Raw genomic sequence first — 25,188 nt, forward strand, 5'->3', positions numbered from 1 at the left:
TGCCCAAACGAACAAAAACTTTCCATAAATGGTCCTAAAAATACAATTTACATTGACAGTAGTATTACAGATGCCATCCCAAAAGTTATTAACAAGCCATGACCAAATTTCCATGTTACATTGTCCCTGTCAATTCACCTGGGACCAAGGTGGCCTTCTTGACATTGCATTGCTTGCAGTCGAGATCAGTTGAAGGGGTAAACTGAACAGTAGAGGTGCACATGACCTTCAATGTTTGGACACTGTTTTGAGCTTAAGAATTTTAAAGACACAATGGGTGCCATCTAACAGGGCAGGGCATTTCATGTACAGGGTGGTACCATGGTTAATACACTGCAGAGATAGCCGGCGGCTTTGGAAACATGTCGATCCTTGGGCTTCCCACACAGCTAGTAAACAGGAACAAAAACCCATATGTAAGCATCAGTCAGGTTTCATCTGAACTAGAAGCAGAGGCCTCACTTCCAAAAGCACCCATTCTAGCTCCTTGGCTCTCATCGTCACTTTCAGTGCCTTCACTTGAATGCGAATACAACCCAAAGTCATCGTCCGTGACCACATCTGCCTTCCGCTTTCTCCTAACCTCCTTCACACCTCTGCCTTGCAATGCCAGTCGTCTGCGCTTTCGGGCCTTTCGCTTGCCCTTGGGGAAGTCGTCTCGGTGCGACTCAACACTCTTAGAGTCTTTCGGCTTTGAGGGTCTCCCCTTGGCATCTTCATTCTCTGATTCAACTAGGGACAGATCAGCATCAAGCTTGCGTCTCTTCCTGCCTGAATTGGTCTGAAAAGATTTACAATTTACTCCATCGGTTAATCTTAACCGAACCAGAAAAAACTCTAAAATAAAAAATAAATTCATAGTATATTTTGCAAGCAGGAACATCCTATCCAAAAAATCAGGTGATAACCTTTCTATTTATTTTCGGAAAATGGGTGTTAACAATGGACATCGGCGAGTGTTTTTCTATAGGTTTGGTAATACTGGCACTTTATTTGTGTCATTTTTTTACCAATCCAGCACAGAGATGAGAAACAGAAACTAAAACATACATTTACAGCATTTACCAACAACCCAACAACCAGCGTCAACCTAGCATGGCCATATTTGCCAATACGGGTGTCTCGTAATTTCAAAAGGGCAAATGAGGCTGTGTGCAGACATTTAATGCTCAAGATAGAAGCCTTGAATAAATCATGGGCTTTTCAAGTCAGACACTGGCTCAATCACCAGCAGGAACTAAATACAAGAATGAAAATGACAAAAGGCTATTGCATTAAAATGAATATGTAAAATTGTCAACTTCCAGTCTGCATACCTTGGGCCCACGATCAACCAGCTGAGCCCATTCATTACGGTTCCTAAGGCAATCAAGAACAGCCTGAGAGTGACTTGAATATGCATACCGCTCCCCATTATGCTTTCTCAAGTTATGCCAGTGCTGCCATAAGGGGCAAAGAAGGTAAAAGAAACATCAACAAGAATAAAAAGAAAAAAAACAGCTTCCAACCAGTAAATGGATGCAAACATACCGGAAGGACAGCATTGCAGAGCTCTTCATATGACATTCGCTTTCCCTTGCTCATGATCTCATCAATCAGTCCTGCAAAGAGAAAAGGACAAACGCTATAAAGATTAGATACATTAACTGAGAAGACATCAAAAAATTGGCACATGATGAGAAATCAACTTGAACTAAATGCTCGGCAAATGGAACTAGAATCTCTATGGGCCTGTTCGGCTGCCACATGCCTGGCATCCTCAAAGGATTTTCCAAGCAAAAAAATGCAGTTTTTGGTAACTTTGTGTTTGGTTGCCAATTTAGCATCACAATCCTTGGAGACTACCAGACAATATTCATAGGTAATTATCGGATGTCTGGTGACGTTGCATCCATGTTCCTTATACCTTCCACGACGTGGCATCCATGTTCTCTTTCTCTCTCTTCCCTCTCTTCTCTTCTCTTTCTATATTGGTAGTGACACCCCCTCCCACTACTCTACAAGGCTGGCAACCAAACACGACTTATCACTATTTTACAAGGTAAATTCTAGGTAACTACCTGTTTGCTTCCTCCATATTGACTACTTATACTACTAATCTACAATGTAACTACCTGCCTCCAAACAGAGCATATGGGAACAGTACCTGGCAAAGTACGGGGTGTGGAAGCTGCAACTGCACCTGAATCATCATCTGAGGTGTCCCTGGGTGAGCCACGTATGGAGGACAGATTTTTATCATTAGCCTCATTTGAGGAAGAAGGGCAACTATTTGCAAGAGCAGTGGAGGCAACGAGCGTAGTTTTTTTGGCAGATGTTACAGCATCAGGAGATCTGATGCTCTTGGTCAAACCATCTGATGTGAAGTCTGGATCCTGTCGTCTCTGGTCAGGGGAAGAGAGCAATCGATCCATCCTTTTAGATTCATCAATCAGCTCCCGAGAATTGCGAGGGCTGTCTCTGTACGTCTCTTCTTTGTTTTTCTTCCTTGAAACCTATAAAATAAATTCAGAACTAGATAAGGAATCCCTGATAGAGTAATCCTACCGACTCGGTGAATCCAAACATTGCATTGTGCAAAAAAGGTAATAATTTTATTTCAAGTTCGTAGTGGACGGACCTAAAGAGAAACCTGTCTTACCAGAGTGTGATCCCTCCCTCCATGATTAGAAGTGCGCTTAACATGCATGCTTGTAGCTGTAGGAGAAGCCAGCTGGGCCATGTTACCTGCTTGGCGCATACGTGGGACCCGAGGAACTCTAGGTGAGCTGTTAAGTTCTTGGTGCAATAGCAACGCAAGCTGCCAAACAGCGAAATACAAATTTTACAAATAGCCTTTCCATGAAGAACTCACATAAATAGAAGCAGGTATCATGCTCTTACCTCTTGATCACTTAATGCTGCAGAAACATTGACATTGGCAGGAGGAGGCATTGATGGGGAATGATTAGACGCTTTGGACTGTGGATGAGAACTTGATTGATTGACCTTTTCGCCCTTTTGACATGAACCTGAAGCCGTAGGCTTGCTTCCTACAGATGAAGCAATTTGAGATTGTGACAAACTAGTAGGCTCCCCAGACCCCAAGGGAACGCCAAGATTCTGTGCCCCGGATGCTTTAGAAGATGAACAAAGCACCTGCTCTTTTGTTTCTGATAAGGAGTTCTTAGATGTGAGAGAATGAGATATCCTGCTCGAATGCGATGTTTTTGATGCAGAACTTGCCGAGCTCTTCAAATGGCCCTTTGTCGGTACTCTTGACACCTCTTGCATGCTTTCATCCCTAGGTACATCATCGGCAGTATTTTCTTTCTTACGATCACTGGATGGGTTCACCTTCACTCTTTGTTTAGTCGAATGGATGGGTTTTACAGCGGATGAGGACGGAGGAGTAACCAGTGGCCTATAACTACCTGAAACAGATGATTTCGATAACCTCACGGTCGTAGAAGCAGAAGATTTTCCGACACCTAAAACCAATTTACGCAAACTGGGTGTAGGAGGGCTCAGATTCGTGCTTCCCAATTTTGAGCCATGCCTGGATTCTGGAGAACTTTGATGCACTGTCGAGTCTCTCACCAAGTCCCCTGATTCTAGTTCACTTTGATGAGGCTCACCAGAACCAGAAACCATACCTTCTGCAGTTGAGTCACTGTCACGATAGTTTACTGCATCTGATTCCCTTTCAACATCCTGAGTTTTTTTATCCAGGTTTGAATCACTCACAGGAGAAGACAGCTCTGAATTCACTGTAGCTGGGTCTTCAAGTTCCATTTTGACTGTAGTATTAGTTTGAAAGGAGCTCAGAGAGATTGCACCAGTTGTGTCTTGAGGCATGCATTCTTCTGGAATTTCAAGCGCGGTGCACCTTAAATTTCCATCAGCAAGCTTTGATGTCTCCGAGTCCACTGCAACACTGGAAGAACCTCCATTTAAATTCCCCACATTATGGCTCTCATCAAGATGATTCAAAGCATCAACAGCTGTCTTAACATCCTATTCAAATAAGAAAAGAATGTCATTTCATAAACAAGCAAAATCGAACAGTAAATTACCTCAAAAGCAACCAGCTTTGGCCATAATAACATACATGTTTAGTTATTAGAATCATGTTTAAAGCTAATTGCTTCTTGGTAACAGAAGGACTCCAGCATCCATCATGAACTTCTTTATCTTTTTCTTTTATTTTTTTCGTCTTTTTTTTCTTGTGCAGTACCGGACAACTTTCTACTTTTTATCTTTATCTTTTATTTTTTTTTCTTTTTTTTTTTCTTGTGCAGTACCAGGCACCTTTATTGAAGAAAAAACTGGCATACATCATGAATCTCAAAAAAGAAGCATTTACAGTGGCTATGTCCTTTGGTAGAATCAGTCTTCCATTGTCTGAGATCGTAGGAGAAGGTCGAATATAAAAAAACAACTTTTGCATCCTGTAGTTGCATTAGTTACTTATAGAGTTTTTTACCTATAAATCCCTAATCGGAAATGATATCAGCACAACCATGTTTTAATAATTGCACTAATCCATCTTGTCTTTTATTATTTAAAGGGCTGACAAAGATTATTACAGTTTCCAAAAAGCTCTCACAAGCCAATTAGAAAAGAAAAGTTGGGTTAGTGCAATTATTACACATGGTTGTGCTGATATCGTTTGCCATCCCTAAGTTGTAAAATATTTTCCAATAAGTCATGTAAGCCGTGATTTAGTCAAAATTATAACCTTCCTAAAATTATTTACAATAAGCCCCCAAATATTATTTATAGTAACCTATGTTAGTTCCATGTATTCTTCTAAATGGGCAAAGAATCCATGTCGAACACATCTTGGATTCCAATACTTCAGGATTCTCTAAGACACTGATCTCTTTTATCTTTTCTTTTCTTTTTTTCTGAATACTACGACCACAGCTTTACAATTACCGCAGGGAGTTTTGCCCATCTTAATGTTAAGTTCCTTAAATGGAATTGAAATATTATATCTACCTAACCTATTAAAATTTTCAATATATTACTTATTATAATCATATCACCATATAAAAAATAAAATTTGAAAATTGATTAAAATATTTTGCTGAATCCACAAATCGTCCTTTTTGAGGTTTGCGTCATCTGACACCCGATACCCGTGTCGGATTCCGTTCGGTCCCTCTAACGAGGAACCTCACTCGACTCCTATAAAGGAATCGGAATAGGAATAGGAATAGGAATAGGAAGCTCTTTAGCTCATATAGTAGGGCCTTACTCATGCAACATAGTGCTCTTTGAAGAATTCTATGAGAATAATTTGCCCAATAAATTTCATTTTATATTCATTTTAAATATGAGAAATAGCAAGATTGAAAAAAATTCATGTAGAAAGATTCCTGATTCTGGAATTGATTAAAAGGGAATTTTTGTCAACAAAAGTTTGAGATAATGATGTACGAAGATTTATTATGTCCTTTGGGAAAGGAAGTTTAGGGGAATCTTATTTCCAGACCTCCCAGAAAATGCATGAAAAAAAGGAAAAGGGCAAATGGAATGATCCCTCCGTCACCTCAGAATGAAAGGGTTGACCTCATAATTCATGTTGTGAGATGCGTTATTAGGTGCTCCATTTTCCCATTGAGCCTGAGCCTAAACATGTGCTCAAGAAATAGTTTCCCATGCACCGATAAGGGAAGCAGATTTTCGAGAAAAGAGGATTTGTAACTATAACGGCAAAATTAGATGGAAAGATGGAGGATCTATTGATTTGTTTCCTTGTCTCTGGTATATCTATTTTTTTTCTTAATATATCTTTTCTTTTTCGGTAGGTAAGTTGGGATTGAACCTCTGACCCCAAGCTTGGAGAAAAAAGCCTTGACCATTGAGCTAGAGGTCCAATTGCAAAACGGTTGGCAAACAAAGTTTTGATAGGGAATTACCTTAATATATAGAAGATAATTAAGATGATTATTAAGATAATTACCTATCAAAAAAAACATATCTTAATATATTATTTTCCTACTACATTCCTTTTCTTTTTTTTTAACCGTGACACACTATGTATCATTTGATTATTAAGATAATTACCTATAAAAAAAATCTGAATATATTATTTTCCTACTACATTCCTTGTTTTTTTTTTTACCGTGACGCACTATGTTTCATTTGATTTTTGTTTTGTTTTTGAATGGCAGATTTTATCAATAAAAAGGAATGGGAAAATCTGCGACCAAGAGGGTCTAAAGTACAAGCAAAGGGTAAGAACCGCGCAATATAGGCATAACGCAAGAGACCATATCTATAAATGTCCGCCTTTGGACCTTTCAACGTGGCCAAAAATAAAAAATTTCAAGGTTAGATCTAGGAACTCCTTCCCCAGCCATTTGACCCACATCCCCATTAGCGGATCTTTTGACATGATTAAAAGATATCAATGAGCCTCCCACTATATCTTGAATTTCATCAAACCAATGGACAAATCTCCATGGGACTGGTGGACTCCCCTTGAGCCATTTAATGACATTAAGGGAATCTCCTTCAATTGTTACTTGATCCATGAGGTTCGAATCGAGAAGACGAAACCCCTGAAGTATTGCCCTCACCTCAGCCTCCTTAGTATCCGCAATGCCAACATGCCCTTGAAACGCCCATAAAGTATTCCCAAGGTTGTCTTTTAATACACCTTCACTCCCCGCTGGTCCCGGGTTGTCCATACGGCCATACTAGATCCAACAAAATTAAGTTTGAAGCAACCTGGAGCTGGAGGGATCCGGTCTTTGAGACAGGGATGGGCCGGCTTCTGAGCTAGAGCATCTCTCTCCATCCATGCCATAAGTGAATGCTAAAACAAACCTGAATGATGCCCAAAAGATGGTTAGGCTTAATATTTTACATAATAATACATAGGGTCCTTTTGCTATTCCTCTAGAGGTCCTATCATTTCTTTCCTCCCACAGAACCCATAACACTGCTAGAAGCATCAATTTTCATAAGATCCTGCCTTTCTTTCGCCATGCAACAGAGAACCATCCCGCTAGTTGATCTTGTAGGCTAGAGGGCATGATCCATAAGATACTGAATCTTGAGAAAATTTTGCTCCATATCTCTCTGGCCAAGTGGCAACGGAGAAACATGAGGTCTACTGATTCTACTGACCGGATGCAGAGCGTGTAATAATCGATAATCCACATGTTTCGACTCCGCAAATAGTCCACTGTCTGAAATTTGTCCAAGAGGGCCGTCCATCCAAAAGCGGTTACCCAAGGCGGTGCTGGAATGTGCCGCACTGGCTAATGGCGAAGCGATAGAAGAGGCAATTTGGCAATAGAATGATCTGACGCATGAGACCCCGAATATGTTTCAGATCCAAACCCTCTTATCCTCGCCTGATCTTTTAATATACTGAGCTTCCAGAATCTGAGTGAGGCTCGCAACTCGGTCGAGCTCCCAATCAAAGAAGTTTTTTCTCAATTCCACTTTCCATGAGATTTCATTGTTTCTCCATTCATTTGCCCAGGCTTCCTTATTTGATCCCATAACAAATAGATTAGGGAACGTCACTTTTAGAGGTGCCACACCACACCACGTGTCAAGCCAAAACCGGATTCTCATCCCTCGGAGTAAAGTCTAAATCCGATCCCTTCCTTAAACTTAGTCTTTTGTCTAAGGATCCCACGCCAGACCATCAAATTCCCTTATCTAAATTAATCGTCTGAGGACCATTGAACTGGGTGGACCCCGTATTTGCCTATTGTCCGGAATTTAACCGGGTAGAACTCACCCCTAAAAGCTAGCTGTTAGAGGGCGGTTGCCCATTCCCTTATAACTCATCCCCATCCATTTCACTTATCCGATGTGGGACTATTTGCTTTTGCGTGGAACCCCAACAATCTCCCCCCTCCACGCAGAAGCAATGTGGACATTCTCGCCCCTCCACACGGCAGCAACGTGGGAACCACAAGATACTACACCTGGGTTTCCGAGATCTTCCCTGAGGGACATTCCCACCCTCGGAGGCAAACCCGGTTACTACGCCCTAACTCGGATACCATTTGTAAGATCGTGACGCTTGCCAACTATCCCAAAAGCAATTGCTGATGGGAAAGGCACTACCATTATCTTTATTAAGAGTCCAGACCAGGGGGCATTCCTGGCACAAGGCCTAGGACCACGGGGCCATACTCCTATCTGGGTCCAATAACCCGCCTAGGCCAACAATCCCTCCCCCCTCCCCCACCACCCAACAATGATCCAAGGGGGACTCGAACCTGAGACCTAGCTCTAATACCACTTGTAGGGAATTTAACCGCATAGAACTCGCCCCTAAAAGCTAGCCGTTAGAGGGAGGGTGCCCATTCCCTTATAGCCCATCCCCATCCATTTCACTTATCCAATGTGGGACTATTTGCTTTTGCATGGAACCCCAACACCTATGATGACCTTAGCCCAAAGATGTTGATGCTCCTCTGCAAACCTCCAGACCCTTTACCAAGGAGAGCGTAGCTAACTGCTTTCAACTTCTGAATTCCCAATCCGCCTGCTTTCATTGGTTTGCAGACTTCCTTTCAATTCACTAGATGCATCTTCCATTTCTCATCAATTCCTCCCCACAGAAATCTCTTCTGATTTTGTTCAATGCGGTTAACCACTCATGGGGCATTTGAAAACCGACAGGTAGTAAATGGGGATATTTGCTAAGACCGCTTTTATTAGCGTGATTCTTCCCCCTAAACACACCATATTCCGCTTCCATGAGGCTAACCTATTTTCCACTATTGGAACCCATTCCATCTTACTCGGTCTAGGTAGACCCAAATATGAAGTTTGAAAACTCTACACCTAACACCCCAACAACAACAAGCCAGCTAAACCATCCAACTCTACCGAGTCCACATGAACTGATCCTTCCCCCTAAAGACACCAGATTCCCCTCCCATGACGCTAACCTCTTTTCCACTATCGGAACCCATTCCCTTGGTCTACCTACTCCTAGGGGTAGGCCCAAATATGAAGTTGGAAAACTCTACACCTTACACCCCAACAACAAACTAGCTAAACCATCCAACTCTACTGGGTCCACATGAAGTGATCCTTCACCCTAAAGACACCAGATTCTGCTTCTATGATGCTAACCTTCTTTTCCACTAACGGAACCCATTTGCTCACTTGGTCTACCGAATCCTAGCAGTAGGCCCAAATATGAAGTCGGAAAACTCTCCACCTTACACCCCAACAAGACAGCTAAACCATCAACTCTACTGGGTCCACATGAATATCTAGTATATTCTTGACTTGTTAAAATTTGAATCTTTGACCTATTATTGCCTCATAACATCTTAGGATAGCCTAGTCATAAAAAAAACATCTTAGAAAGCCATCAAATTTACAACCTTTTCCATTGCAGAAGAGTTGAAGACCGGTGTGTCATCCGCAAACTATAGATAAGAGACTTCGAGGTTTTGAGGTCCAATTCTAAATCCTTTTATTAGACCCTAGGGCTTGCCTTTGTCCAACAACCTGCTTAGAACCTCTGCTATCAAAACAAACAGAAATGGGAATAGACAAATGCCCCGTCGAAGTTCCCTGGAGGACCTGAAGAATCCCTTTGGAAAGCCATTAATTAAAAAAGAGAACCATGCAGACGATACACATCTATTCATCCATATCCTACATTTGTTTCTAAAACCCATCCATAGGCTAGCCAGTCCCATTCAACTCGATCATAGGCTTTCTTCATATCAAACTTGCAAAATATTCCACTATGCACATTCTTGACAGCATAGTCTACCACTTCATTGGCAATCAAAGCGCAATCCAGGATCTACCATTCATGAATGACAGCAGACTGGTTCATTGAGATTTATCTTCAAAGCACCCTTTTAAGCCGCTCGGCTAGCACCTTGTACAAGCATCCCACCAAGCTAATGGGCCAAAAGTTTATGATGTTGACCGCTCCTTTTCCCTTCAGGATTAGTGTGATGAAAGTAGCACCCATTCCTCTGTCAAGTTCATGCCCACCATAGAATTCGATATAAAATTTTAGGATATCTCCTTTCACATAATCCCAGCAAGATTGAAAAAAGGTCAGGCAAAAACCATCAGAAACAACGCTCTATCTCTACTAAAGGTGAAGACCCCCTTGGCAGACTTCTTCCTCAGTGAAAGTTTTTTTAAAGCTATCCCACTTCTGTAGCGGGCTAAACTCCACCTCATCTGGTATAGGGTGGACAACTCTTTCAGAAGAATAGAGTCCTCTGTAAAAATCAAGGCTCTCACTCATAATCGAATCCTTATCCTCCTTGACAACTTCCCCCACCTTAAGAGCACAAATATGGTGTCCTCGCCCTATTCCGTGAAAATACGCCGTATTCTTATCCCCCTCTCCCCCCCAACTATTTTTTCCTTATCCCCTTCTTTAAGCCACTTAAACTCTGGACTTTTGTTTCCAAGCGATCTCTTCTTGAAGAATTTAGTGATTATGCTCCTCTTTCACACGACCTCTCTCTTCTGCCAAAGCCGAGCTATCTCTACCTTCCTCCATCTCTCTAGAAATATGTTATAACTTGCTAAGGAGACATTCCCTTCTTTCTGACGCTTCTCTGTGCCTCTCAATGTTCCATTCGAACTTCATTTTAATATGACAATTTTTTTTCCAATAATCACATCTGATGGACCATCGAAGAACACCCCATTCCACCACACCCTCAACTCCATTTTGGGACACTCCAACCATGCCAATTCGAATCTCAATGGAGAAGGCCTCCAAGACTAATCTCGGATCCAACAAAAGAGGCCAGTGGTGAGACCGAGTGAGATAGGGCAACCTAATCGACAGTGGGGAATAAGGCCACCACCCCGTGCAGATTAGAAAGCGATCTAACCTACTTCTACTCGCATTTCTCGACCATGTGTAACAGGCACCGAATATTGGGAGGCCATTTAGATCATTTCTTTCAATGAAATTCGAAAATTCAATCATGTTTTTGCTTCCTCCTTCTGCATCCTTCCCTTTCCTCCACAAATCTGACCACATTAAAATCTCCTCCTATGCATCACGGGCAACCCATTTACTTCTTATTGCATCCAACTCTGTCCATAACTTCCTTTTTATGCTCTTGCTATCGGCGCATATACCCAAATGAAAGTCCATAGTAAGATGTATGTCTCTTAACCATCACTGACAATGAAAATTTCCCCACATAATTCTCCATCATCTCGAAGAGCGTGGAATCCCAAGACAGCAGAATTCCCCCTGATTGACCGATTGTGTCAATGATCATAAAATCCCACGAGGCTTTTCCCCCACAGCTTTAATGACGCTTCGGGACATGATCTCCATTTTAGTTTCTTGAATACAGAGAATGTCCGGTTTGAATTTCCTCACAAGTTGCTTGACTTGAGCCTTTTTTCCTAGGTCGCCCAAACCATTCACAGTCCATGATAATATCTTCATGATGCCACTAGTTGCCTCACGCATCTCCCCGGGGCTAGGACTTCTGTAGCCCTGCCCTTTCCTCGGCCCCTCCTCTACGACTTGATGCTGCATTGCCTTCAGAATTAACCGCGGATCGCAATCTAAGTAATTCCCTAAACAGTTTACGGGAAGCTTTCAATTTAGCAGTCTCCGTCGGATCCCAGTTCAGCACTTCTCTGCATAAAGAACCTTTCAAGTCCTCCTCTAGACCAGTATAATGTAGGCCGATTAACTTGCTTGTAGACATAATATGCTCCACAAGCATTCCCCTCACCTCCCACTCTGCTGGCTGCCAACCAATAGGGGGTGGTCTCTTTACTAATAGTCTGAATTATCTCTAAATTGTTTACTGCATCTCTTTCTGCCCTTATTTCCATAGACTCTTCTATACTTGGTCTCCCTAATTCCTTCTCCATCCTCATATCTGCACTCAACTCTGACTTAGATTTGAGTCTATTATCTTGATATAAAGGGTTTGAATATGGAAGGGCTGAATCCGAGGGCCTTGTTTCCTCAATAGAGCAAATTGACACAACCCCTGCATAGAACCAACCGAGTGACACAATCCATTTGCACAATCAGAAAAATAAATTGGCATGGAATAGGTTGGGGGTACAAGACTGGGAGGAGGCAAAGAGAACGAGGGCCCTGGTCCTTCTATCCAACTCGGGCAAGCAGTCAACATGCCAGATTCTTCTATAATTTCCTTATTAGAAGGATTCAAACTCCCCCTACCCCCCAGCTGTGGATAGAGTGATAGCAAGGGGGTCAAGCTCTCAGGTGAATGGCATGATTGGAGATGCTAAAAGTCTTTGGTTCTGAGTAGATAGATAGGAAGGAGAAGCAGGTTCCTCAGTAGACAGATCTATTAAGTCCGGGAAGAGGGAAGCTGGTTAAGGTGGGCCCCTAGACAGCGCAAGCATTTTCTCGACTGATTCTTCTATTTGTTGGAACTTGGAAGAGAGCCCGCGCCCAGGTGGGAATGGTTTCTTAGCCCACATCTCCATTTAGTGCTGGTGACAACTCAAGCAAGGAGGCCCCATCCATTCGTCAGAGAGCAAAGTGGGCCCAAGGGGCAACCAAAGCTCAACCTTTTACGAACCAAAGGGGAGGAGGATACGTGCTATACGATCTCAAGGGGCACATTATGAGCTTCTAAAGATTGAAATTCCTATTGCGTGGTATGCATGTTATCTCCCAATCCGACTAGGCCACGTATCCTAATGACTTCCAAACATGTACAACACAAGCCCTCCTCCGGCAGGGTGTCCAATTGCGTAGCTTCAATTTGGTTCTCGTGCATCTACCGGTCGGCAGCACACGATAGTTGTTCCAGCGCTAGTGGCAGTGCATGGTCATTTGAATTGCTATCATGCGCCACTTGCCGGACCGAAACGCTCAGCAACTGAGGGAAGACGTCGGAACCTCTATTAGCTTGTTCTGCCGACGATGGAGAAGGGATATCTGGGCAACGGGTTTGAATCTAGGGTTTGACAAGAAGTCTTCCCTCTGCCACCTACTACCCTTTCAAGGATATTCGAAAGAAGAGAATGGCGGAAAAGTAAATGGGCCATGCGATTCGTCTCTTCTATGGTTTTGGATGCAATTTGATCAAGAGGCTCGTGCCCGTACTATCATTTCTTCCGTCTTAGTTTGGATGTGTAATAGGTTTGACCCGCCGCCGAAGATTGAATTATGAGATTTCCTTTGTTATACCCATCTCCTGTCTAAGCAAACTCATCTACCGAAAAGACCCTACCAATAAGTTCACCAATAGCCCTGAAATTAGCTTCAAACACGCTTGGGGGGAACCCCTTCGATTTCCCACCAAGAAGTATCCCATATGTTAGCAAATCTAGTGAACCACAGTTCCATTTCAACGAAAGGAGAGACAAGCTTAGACATTCAAATATTCTTCAAACTTTCTGTGTTCTCTTCTTCTAGGGGATAATGGCAACCTCAAACGAATCAAGTTTGGCAACGAAGATTTTTCCCCTGATATTGCTCCATCTCTCAAGCGAGATAGCCAATGTCTTGAGAGTGCCAAACCATCTTGAAGCAATCTTAGCCCATAGACCTCTTCTTATCTTCTGTTTAGAATATAGGGAAAGAGGATCCATAGATGATGCTTCTGTCAACACCACTCCCTATAGGGCTTTGGGGATTATCCCTTTCTAGGTTCACTGGGAATCTCCTCTCGATCATTTTCAGGTATCATTTGTGCAGATTCCAGGGGACTATTTTCGGCTTGCCGCCTTCTGCTTCACGAATCCTGATTAGCATATGGGATGCCTAGATCTTGTTACACTTCCAACAATGGAGGTGCCTTCTGAAGTTGATGAATCGGCAGCAAAAGCACTTCCAATCCCTGAGGTTCCTCTCTTTTCTTGTTTGAGCAGCAGCAGCAGCTAGGCGCCTCTCTTGTTGATTTCTCACCACCTCCCACTCTCGATCAGCCATCAACAGAGACTATGTATCATTTGATAACCCGAGAAATCCCTATGCTTTTGATTCCAGAGGAAGAGAGTTGCGAGAGAAACGAGAGAAATGGAGTTTTAAGTGAGAACCAGGTGGAACACACGTAAAGGGAATGACGATGATGAAAATGGGTGTTTTGGATTTTTGAAGGATGCCAATATCAACTTCAGGGTTGTTATCTAATTCGGATCAAGCTGAAAATTTAAAGGTTTACGATTTACTCCCAACACAGAATAAAAAACCTCCAAATCTCAACTCGATCAGACCATTGGGTATGAAGATACGGGCAATCAAATGAAATAAACAATAGGTTTAAATAGTCTACAATTTTCATAGAGTAAAAAAAAAGAGATCAAAGAAAAATAAACGGCAAATGAAAGAAAAAGTGGGGAAAGCAAAGATAAATCTTACGAAAATAAAGGATAGATACTAGAGCATCTCACCAATAACGCTTCCAAGGCAACGAAAGGGTTTGATCGAGACGTCACACCTATGATCGGATATGTTAGGGCATCACACCCCTAACCCACCAACATTCCTGTTTTCTTTCCTCCTAACATGCTGATGTGACACGACCCACTTAAGAGCCTTGTGGTCTTTGTAGTTAAATGAGGCATTCTACATTTGGTTTTATTTCTATCTTAGCTAGGTTTTATTTTATTTTTATGGAAATTTCACTATCCTGGATGTAGAGGCTGTCAATATCACTACCACTTACGTGAAAGAAGAAAGAAAAATATTATTTTTAACAAAAGACAGACATACTGACATACTTCAAATAACATAGATGGAGTTAATATTTTTAATTACTACGAACGTACTATTGTTGCTATTCAAAAAAAAAAAAAAAACGAGCGTACTATTGTTAGAAAAGGACTTGCTAAAAATAACAAAGACGGTCCAACTTTTTTTTAGTAAATGTGGGCTTAACAAAAATAGTAAATACGAACCACTTAAAGACACCCTCACTCCCCCTAATAAAACCCTAAATGGGAGAGTCCTAGGGGTAGATTGACGTTTTGAAGCAGCAACCCCCTCCTTGTAGCCGCAAGGTAGCATCTCTCCTCCATTCACCTCTTTCCCCTTACCTCTACTTTCTCTTTCATTCTCCTTCATTCTCCTTCCTCGCCTTTCTCCTCTTTCTCTTCTTTCTCTCTTCTTTCCTCTAGTTGCCCCGCCCTCTCTATTGTCTGCCAAACATCCAGGACTTCTTGCAATTGACACTCTCACACTCTCTTTAAACCACTTCTTCCTTCCCTCTTGCTGTCGGCCTGCATCCTACCCTAGGCAACAACCGACAGCCCCCGCCCTAGTCTTGCACTCCCGGCCAGCTGCCTTACCTCAACCCCACCCCCCACCCCAATTTTTTCCCTTCTCCTAATCTTTCCATGCCATCTTTGGACAGATCTGCTATACAAACCTGTTGTCCCAAGCTTTTTGTGTTGCCTTTTCACCTCCACCATTTTCCCTATCATTTTTCACATTACTAGTAGCTGGTACAATTCCTGGACAGATCGAGGATGTCTCCACTGCTCCTCTAGGGCTTTCTTACATATTGAGATTCAAGGTTGAGGCACGTCGATAGAGTGACAATCTTATTTTTCGGTTACCTATATTGACCATAGTTTACCTTGAGACTATTTTACCCTAGGCCCTAGCTTTGATTACGTTGTATTATTTCATATTGTAGACTGATTTTCAGCAGCTGCCGTTATATATATATATATATGGTTTCTTGGTGTGATCATATTATTGCATGTTTACTTGGGTCGAATTAAGCTTAGTGATGAACTCTCTTTAAATGTAAACATCCGTGTGAAAACGCTAGCTAAGATCTAATCTATTTCAGAATGCCTAGTCTGATTTGGGATTGGTAACGCTAATTCTAATTGAAACTTAGGCCTTTTATACTCATAAAAGTTCTTTTTTTTTAATATGGCTTTATACTCTTAAAAGCAAGGTTTTAAATTTCGGTGTGGGTGTAGGTTTGGGGCCAAAATTTCGGCCGAAATCATGTAAAAATATGATTATAATTTCGTTTGTTTTCGGCGATTTCGGTGGAAATTATAACATTTCGGTGTACATTTTTAAATTTTCGATGGAAATTTTGTAAAAAAAAAAAGTCCAAAAATCAAAATTTCAGACATTTCGGCGAAATATTGTAAAGAAACGACTTCATATGAATTTCGTTTCGGTTTGTGCTGAAATCGAAATATTTCGGCAGAAACGAAACGTTTCAGCCGAAATTTAAAACCATGCTTAAATGTTCTCCCAGGAACCCGCGAACCTTAGGTTTGCACCAAAGTGGTATAACTGTATCAAAGGTCGATTTGGTTCGTAAAGTGTAGGTTAGCTCATCTAGCGCACACCAAGCATTCGATTAAATTCTCATTAGAGAATAAATTAACCAATCTTGATTGTTAGAGCATTTTTAGGTTGTAGGATTTGTCCTAGATCATTTAGGTGACAATTACTAAGTATTGTGTCATTTTATTTCTATTTAGGTGCGCCTTAATATCTTTCCAAAGTCAGTAGGGCTGTCCTGCATGTTGAGCTATCCACTTTCAACCATGGTTAATAGATTCAATACTCCACAATAGGTGCAAAGACGAATCCAACCCCGAAAGGCCTAGGAAAAACGCATTCATGCTACGTTGGATCAGCACTCGTATATGATAGCAAAAATTAAAGTAACCTCGAATCGCATTAACAAACATCTTGAGCTTAAAGCTCCTAGGGGTGCCATGACTACTAGGAATACACGCCCAGCTAATCCGCATGTGCAAGAAAAAAAGTCAACGAGAAAGGAAAGGCCCGACTAGTTCAGCTATTAGGGATCTCGTGGCCATTCATTTGAATCCCACTCTTCTTCCTAAGATTTGTGCCACGAGACCACCTCTAGGTGAGATGAACATGGGTCATGCATTTCTAATACCCAAACCGCATGGTGCTACCTTCAAATGTTTCAAGTGTGATGAGTCGAGTCACCGATTGACCATGTAGGCGATCCTCAAACCAACCTAGAGAAATCAGTAAATGATGAGGATAGAACTGACCGTAAAGGAGGAAATGATCCCCATGATGATGGTGTTCCACACGAAGGGACAAATGAGCAATCGCATGAGGGTGAGGACAATGAAACCATAGTTGATGGAGATCATGCGAGGGCAGTTTGTCTGACCATAGCAAGGTAAATTAGTCCATTGAAAGTCGAACTCCTAACATTGTCATTTATTCCCTTATAGTCAAAATTGCTAGCCGAGATTCCATCATTGTTGTTGATAGATTCTCCATGTGTCATTTCAAGTCGATTTGTGTAGCAAGGTTCTCCGATGTTGTATCATTTCTGATGAATTTAGGGAGCAAAATTGGGGTTGTATCTCAATTTGACAGCACATACTACACTAGAGAAGATGGACAAACATAAGTGATCAATCATAGCATTGGGAATTTGCTGAGGTGCTTAACCGACGAGGGACTTCATCAAAGGAATTTAATTCTACCACTAGCACGGTTTGCCTATGATAGTCCATTTACTCGTTCCACTAGACGTACCCCCTTTTAGACCAACTTTGACCGCTCCATTGCCGACCAACTAGCCTTCATCTCTTCCTACTGCCCTAATCGAAATAGTTTCGAAGCCGAGGACCTAGTTTATAATATGAATAAGGTACAACAAGAGATATTAGAGCAATTGCGAGCGAACCATGATTAGGTCAAGGTGATTATTGATCACGTGAGGGAATTATCTCATCTTTGGGATTCTAGCGACGACACTACCTCGACAGGACTGATTCATGATTAGAGACCCTTGTCCTACATCCTACACACTTTGAAGACTCGCCCGATCCTTTCCTCGGCGTTTCGACACCTTCTAGAGTTTAACTCAGACGTTTTGACGACGGAGACCCGCCGATTATTACTTTGGAGATACATAGTTCATTGGCAGGGACAATCGTATTCGTCGTTAGACGCGGCACAGAGTCAAAGACTTTGCAAGGCCATGTTTCAGGATGTAGCAGACCCCTACTAGACGGAGTCGATCAAGTTATTATCACACGAGGAGAACTGATGTGCGACGGCCCACTATAGAACCAATGAATATTTTGCTTATTCCAGTGGTGGTATACAATTAGCTAACGCATCAATGAGGATCTTTATACTGGAGCTCTCATTCTATTACTTATTTTCCCATATCCTTAATAGCAGGTTGGTTACATCTACAACCCAAATGGCAACCAAGTGATTCGTGGTCCAAATATGTTGAATCCCATCACAATCATCATTTGTAAGGACTCTTCGGAGAAGTGTCTCGGCTTGGACAGAACATTTAGTTCATATCGTTATTCCCGGATCAAGGGGGAGTACGTCAGATGAAATAACTTCTTAGATGTATTACCATATCCCTAAGGGTTGCTATTAAAAAAGGTTGTGCCCACTAGGTCAGTGGAATCTTTGTGCCCAAAACCCTAATTCCAGTAGTTATTTCGGGGGACCTTCCAAGGAGCAGGGACGATCATTCTAACCCTTCTCGGGGAATTCTATCCACAAATACAAAGTTAATGGTTGACCGATATTGCTCATCATTATTAAGCGATTTCATTTCTTCTTCTTTTTTCATTTTTAGCCATATGTATAGAGCTAGGGGTTGGGCATGTAGCTCAATGGTTGAGGCTTTTGCTTCTCAACCTTGAGTTCGCAGCTATAGAACTAACTTCGGATAGGGCACAATATGAATAAATAAATAAAAGGAAGGATAAGAAAGGCAATTAACATAAGTAAAAAGGAATAGCAGCCAATACACTTGACCACAAGTTAGGAGCTCGAAATGGATAGTTGAGAGTTGCATTTTCCAAAAGGATTTTTCCATTGGAACACAGTGTTACTTAGGGCGTGCTCGGCAACCATTATTAAAATGGGTTCTGCCGAGTTTGTGCGTATGGCGAATGAGCAAAAACAAAAAAACAAAAAAATCACGTTTCAGAATACGTGACCCGCAAAGCCTGTTTCCACCTATTATCATTTTCACACATTAAACAACGAGATTCCACAGATTCTCATCTATCCACTTCTACCCGATAATGCAGGGTAGAATGAGAAGCCTTGCCGAACAAGCCCTCATTTTTTTATTTCTCCATGCATTGCAGAGTGTTCCTAGGTTGCATGGATCTAATGTATCCCACTTCCTCGTTGGTTTTACTTTGCTTGATTTAGTGTGAAGTTAAGATCTAAAGAGAGAGATTTGAGATTCCGTGAGTAACTTAGTGATTGCTTTCTAATAAGGTCTTGGCTTGTAAAGCCTTTTAATGGGATAGGAAAGCCGGATCTTCAATTGTCCTGTATACCTACCCACTATAAGAAGGATTCCAGGCATTATTGTCCTTACAGTACGGTAACCCCATGCAACAAATTGAGCTCGAGTGTTCATGCTAGCTTTCAGATTCGCTCTTTCTTGTTGAGTCGTTCTTTCTTGAAGAGTAGCGCTTGCTTGAAGAATTAGGAAACCCTAAGGTCGCTCCAAACGTCTTTTGCCTTCAATACATGCCCATATAAGCTAAGGAGGTTGGAAACATATCTTTGAGGGGTTGATTCGTGCACCACAAGTTGTGCCAAACCGAGATGGCAGAAAACAAATATCGAGTTGTGAAGGATTTCATGGAGAAGAATGGAGGCATCATGGTTTGGAATCCGCTTTTCAGGAGAAATCTATTTGATTGGGAGATAACATATATGGCTAGATTGCTGGAAGTTTTGGAAGAAGGATATGTTAAGCAAGATGAGGAGGATAAGAGGGTTTGGATCTGGAACTCATTAGGCGAATTCACGGTAAAATCTTTTTATCTTCAACTGGTTGTATGCCCTGCCTGCGTCTGCAAAAATCGCTATAGTATGGACAATCCAAGCCCCTCCAAGAGTTGGCATTTTTGGGTGATCGGCTTATCTTGGGATGATCCAGACTGTGGACTTCTTGAGAAAAAGGAAGATGATAATTGTAGATCATTGTCCTTCATGCATTGAGGAGGAGAAACTGCCAATCACCTTTTGTTCCATAGGAGAGTGGAGAGGGTGGTTTAGGGCAAGCTACTCAGCCTGTTTGGTATCCAATGGGTTTTTCTTGAAACAATCATGGAACTTTCGCAAGGTTGGTCACTAGTCCCTTGGAAGAAAAATGGAAAAATCTTGTGGGAAGTCTTGTTTCTATCAACAATATGGGTGTTATGGAAGGAAAGAAATGCAAGATTATTTAAGGGTTATGCGCGAAGCCCTGAATATATGTTCGTTAAAGTGATAGCCCTTACCATATCGTGGGTGAAATCTCTTCCAGCTCTTGCTTTTGTTTCAGCGTATGATTTGTGGGAAGGATGGGGGTAGGTTTGTTTCAGTTAGGAATTGAAGCAGTCGACTTTGCAAAAGTGGGAACCCTCGCTTATAGGCTACCTAAAGTTGAATTTCGATGGCTCTAGTTTGGGCAACCCGGGGCGGCTGGAATAGGGGTGTGCTTAGAAACGACCTAGGGGATGTTGTTTGGGCATTTGCGGGGCCTATTGGAGTAGCCGATGCCTCGGAAGCTGAGGTTCGCGCAGCTCACCAAGGAATCAAACTATTGGCATCAAATTGTCTTTATAACGTGGTGGTTGAAGGGGACTCCTCAAATGTCATCAAATGGCTCAAAGGTCCCAAGAAAAATCTTGGAGATTTGAAAGATAGTTTGATGAGATATCAGATTGCTCTAGATATTTGATTCTATCCTTCAAGCATGTTCGGCATTCTGCTAATGAGGTGACAAATAGCTTGGCAAGGTTGGAGGTGTCAAAAGAAGCTTTGCACATTTTCGACTCTCTTCCCTCATGATGTCTTTTTATACCTTTTCTTCTGTTTTGTATTTCTCTTTGCTTGTATCTTGACCATCTCAGTCTTCTTTTTTCAATAAAATTTGGCTACCATCCAAAAAAAAACTAAGGAGGTTGGGTCAAGCCAACTGCTAAGCACCCTTAGATTGATATGACATTCGATATTTGTAAGCTTTGAAGCTTGTAATTTGAAAAAACATAGAGTGGACAGCCAACATATGCTCCCTTCAACTTTTGAGTAATGGTAAATGCGGATGCGGTTTCTTCTTCAACAGTGCCCTTCTCTTTTCCCTCTCACCTCTTCTTCTCTGGCATTTTATTAACTCAAATTCTAGTTATTCATATTTGAATAGATTTGAATCGCGTTTTAGGACCATTCACAGCCCCCTCTTCCTATTTTCAGCCCTAATTTCCTTATATATTATGTTGTATCGTATAAGACATACTCTATTTTTTGCTATATGTTACTTCCTCTTTGCATGTACTAGAGCATGTTTAGAAAAATAAATAATAAATTCTTGCACAAAACCGCACAAAACCACATTGATTTTCAAAGATCACCTCATCTTCCTAACAACTTCGTTCGGGAAAGCTTTTGAAATGCAAACCCAAATGAATGGCAGAAAGTGGGAATGCAACACAGCAAAGAATAAAGATAAGATATGAAAGCATACCTCTTCCTTTACAGAAACTTCATTTACTTTCACTTGAGATACTACCAAAGAATCGGTTATGGGAGAAATCCCGACACACGATGCGGCCTGCTGATCAATGTTTTCTATCTTTACTTGTGCTTCATAGGGGAAATTATGTCCAAATGCGTCACTAGAGATGACCCTCGGCGACTTAGCTAATAACATGTTTTTGGGCTCGTGATTATTATCAGTTGCTTCCAAATGGCCATTGACGTTGGGCTCCGAAAGTATGGTTTCCCTCTTCTCACCACTCTTTAGGTCTTGGAAATCTGTACCATCAACCTTGAAACTCCTATCCTCATGGAACTCCAACGTATCAATGGCAGTTGTGGAACCTGGTTAACAAAAAATGATTTAAAAATTCCAGTCATGAAATAAGATTTCATTGCAAAAAAAAAACATGAAATAAGATATGCACATTATAAAATGAACCATTCAAAAAAATTATATAGTAAATGAACTTATCCAAAAAAGCAGTGAAAATGCTAACAGATAATCAAATGCATATCACTATTTACAAAAAGATAAAAAAGCCAGTGCATGCAATAAAATACCATCAAGATTCCATAAGTCAGAAAATATTTTAAAAAATGAATAGATATAAGAACTCAATATTCAAAAAATGAACAGTGCAAATCAACAAATGCAGTCATCTCTGAAGACCACTTACCTCTTTTCTTATTATCAGCCTCTTTATCAGCACTGCGAGCCTTCTTCTTTGCACACCAGTCCTTGGATACCCCAGACCCTTCCTTCCTCTTCTTACCCAAGTGAACCCCAACTGGTCGAAGTTGGTTCCTCTCCTGTTTCACGAAATTCTGGATACGCCCACCACACAAAACCTTCCCACCATCTCGTTTCTTCATTTCTTTCGGAGACAACATCCTCTCACAACTCACCCCCTCGATCGAACCTCTCAAGCCACCAAATGTCTCCGCCGGGGCCACGTATGGGACAATCTCCTTCGACAAGGAGAACAGGACATCCGCCCCTCTATCGACAGGGTTCTCATTCTCGTTTGCCTCCTCGTCTTTCACCTCAACAACTCGCTTCTCCTGCCAACAAGGGAACTCCCTGTACTGAAAATTGAACTTCTTAGGCACATACCCAGCGCACTTCCAAAGCTCCGAAGTGAAAACTGACGACAAACCTTGAAAAAGAGACGGGTCACCACCAGGCACGCCCTGGACATGAACCCTCTCCTCGATGGGGACGTCGGTCCAGAGCCTAAATGAAGTCCGAGGGGGCGCTGATGGAGGGTAAGGATTGTCCATCCTCAGAGTCTTAGTGGGAAGCTCGACGAGCAATTGGGCAACTTCCGTCTCCTCGTTCTCGATCCGGTTCTTCTTGCTTTTGCACTTGTCACAGGTGAACGATGTCTCGCCCTTCACGAAGCGAGAGCATCGCGTGTGGACCCACACCCCACATTCATCGCAGTTCACCATCTCCTCTCCGTCATCAAAATTCACTCCGCAGGAACAGTCCACTGTCCATGACCCGTCGCCCCAATCATCTGGGGGATCGGAAATCGGCAGACGGTGAGACCGGCCCTTCATCACTTCTCCTTTTCACCTTAATTTTGAAACCCTAATTCCTCCTACCACGGAAAAACCCAAACCCTAACCCTACGTCTAATGGTTTGCAACCCACAGTAGAATTGGAAACCCTAAAAAGCGCGTTTTTTTCACCAGCCCTTCATCACTTCTCCTTTCCACCCTAATTTCAAAACCCTAACTCCGCCTACAACCTCCGAACTGGAAGAAACCTAACCCTAACCCTAATTCCCATGGTTTGCAACTCGAAGCAGAATTGGAAACCCTAGAACCTGATTTTCAAGAACTTCTATTGATTTTTCAGACCTAAAGCTTCCCAATTAAGAAAAAGTAACGGATTTCATTGAAGAAAACTTACCTGAAACTCGATTCCTATACGAAAAAACTCATTTGCTGGATTGCCTACCGGGAGCCCATTTTCCGGCGATTTCTCGAAGTCTATCCTTCTTTCTTTCTCCTCTCTCAGAAGTGGAAATGTCAAAAAAGGCTGTGATCTCTATCCACACGGAAAATTAATTCTCAAACACGATGGAGCGGAACCGACGGAAATAACAAATTCCAATTAAATATGGCTTGGCGTCCATGGTGATAAGCTCGCCGCTTTAACGGCTTCACTCCAAAATATCTGAGGCTATAATACGACAAGTCGAGTGATTCCCATCGTTGGAAGAGGTAACTTTTTCGTGAGATCAATCGTACGCAGAAAGTCACTTTCACGATCAATAGTAAAAGCCAATATTTTCCTTCTAACTTCTAAATTTAGAGGGGCATGTATTTGAGATCTAGACCGTTGATCTTGCAGAACATTGTTAGGCAAACCACATGGTCTTGGTCCGTCTCAAACGGAGATCCCATGTGTAGGACAAAGAAATATGAAAATCTAGAATTTAACTATTATATGGCCCTGCTTGTTTTGGATTTTGAGTAACGTTTGTGTCTAAAAACTGATTATTGGACTTGAATTTGCACTTAATTTTGAGTCCAATAATCAGTTTCAGACCAAAATCCCAAGAAAAAAAACCTATGCCTTATTCGCTAAAGTTGAAGACAATCAATTGTGAGTGCCAAACCGATTATTGGACTCGGATTTACATTAAATCCGAGTCCAATAATCGGTTTGGCACTCATAATTGGTTGTCATAATCTTAAAATAACTGGGCCTAAGTGAGGCAAGATCGGCTTGATAGATCAATGGCCTAGGATCATCCGATCAAAATTTTAATCAGTGGATCTGATCACATAAATGATGCAGGAATAGAGCCCAATAACCATATTTTAAGAAGAGCATAAAAGTAACTTTCTTTTTAGCATCTGCATCCATCTCATCGAACGGCTTCTCTGTTCTTAACGGAAGATAGCAAGTCTATCCAAGGATAATAAAGACCCGGACTTGCTATTCCCACGGTGAACAAGGCTACACTCTAGAGAACGCTTACCGTGTCTCATGTTTAGAGCGAATATCCTTCTAAGTTCAAAGAATATGCAGTTGGTCGGCTTGAAACTAAAAACCTCCAGTCAAATGGAAACTAATATAAAGTAAGTGTGCGAATTGGAGATTTAATTACGAATGTCCCTAAGGCATTTTTAAGATGATCCTAGCCCTTGATCTATCAAGGCTCATTTAGGGTTCTACCAATAAATTCTAAACCGTTGATTTTGTAGTTCTTCATCTTACACATAGGATGTCTGGACTGGATCAGGCCAAGACAGATCAACGGTCTTGATCTCAAATGCTATTGACTTAACTTGATTGGATGGTCAGGAACATTGATCAGACGGGCCATCATAGGAGGACCTAGCGGGCCCAAGTCCAATGCATTCCCAACATTGAGGCCTGCAAAGAATGAATGGCTTAAAGACATCTAAAAGTATACCTTTTAGAGGGCAGGATGTATATTAGGCAAAAAAGCCAGCCCAACACATTTTGCACATGTCTTGTATAAGCTGTAAATATTCAGTTTCCTTTTCACGTCGAAAGGAAAGGAAATTCCCTTTGAAAATTATAGTAACAATCTCTTTAAACCATGATCCCAAAGATATTGGAATCCTCATTGTAATATACAAGTAATTCAAGACCTCATCTTTTACCCAGTTGAAAATTATTATGGTAGAGGAGCCATAAAGCTCTGTTTTGGTCCTTTTTCTTCGCACCCACCGCTGCAACCCATATC

The 25,188-nt window shown here is 41.7% G+C and overlaps 1 protein-coding gene across 1 annotated transcript; it reads right to left on the reverse strand.

Moving 5' to 3' along the window:
• On the reverse strand, positions 1–23,556 carry LOC143888024 (RING/FYVE/PHD zinc finger superfamily protein). The gene is made up of 8 exons (XM_077392306.1): positions 22,135–23,556; positions 21,444–21,799; positions 2,884–3,996; positions 2,642–2,800; positions 2,147–2,495; positions 1,531–1,601; positions 1,317–1,439; positions 1–781 (listed from the first exon to the last, which is right to left on the reverse strand). Exons 1-8 carry the CDS (start codon positions 23,018–23,020, stop codon positions 428–430), a joined length of 3,411 nt encoding a protein of 1,136 aa, XP_077248421.1. The 5' UTR covers positions 23,021–23,556; the 3' UTR covers positions 1–427.
• Positions 23,557–25,188: the final 1,632 nt, after the last annotated feature.

Source organism: Tasmannia lanceolata, unplaced genomic scaffold (assembly GCF_043159265.1).
Source record: "Tasmannia lanceolata isolate RefF3 unplaced genomic scaffold, GAP_Taslan_0.1 ptg000012l, whole genome shotgun sequence".
Classification (NCBI taxonomy): domain Eukaryota; kingdom Viridiplantae; phylum Streptophyta; class Magnoliopsida; order Canellales; family Winteraceae; genus Tasmannia; species Tasmannia lanceolata.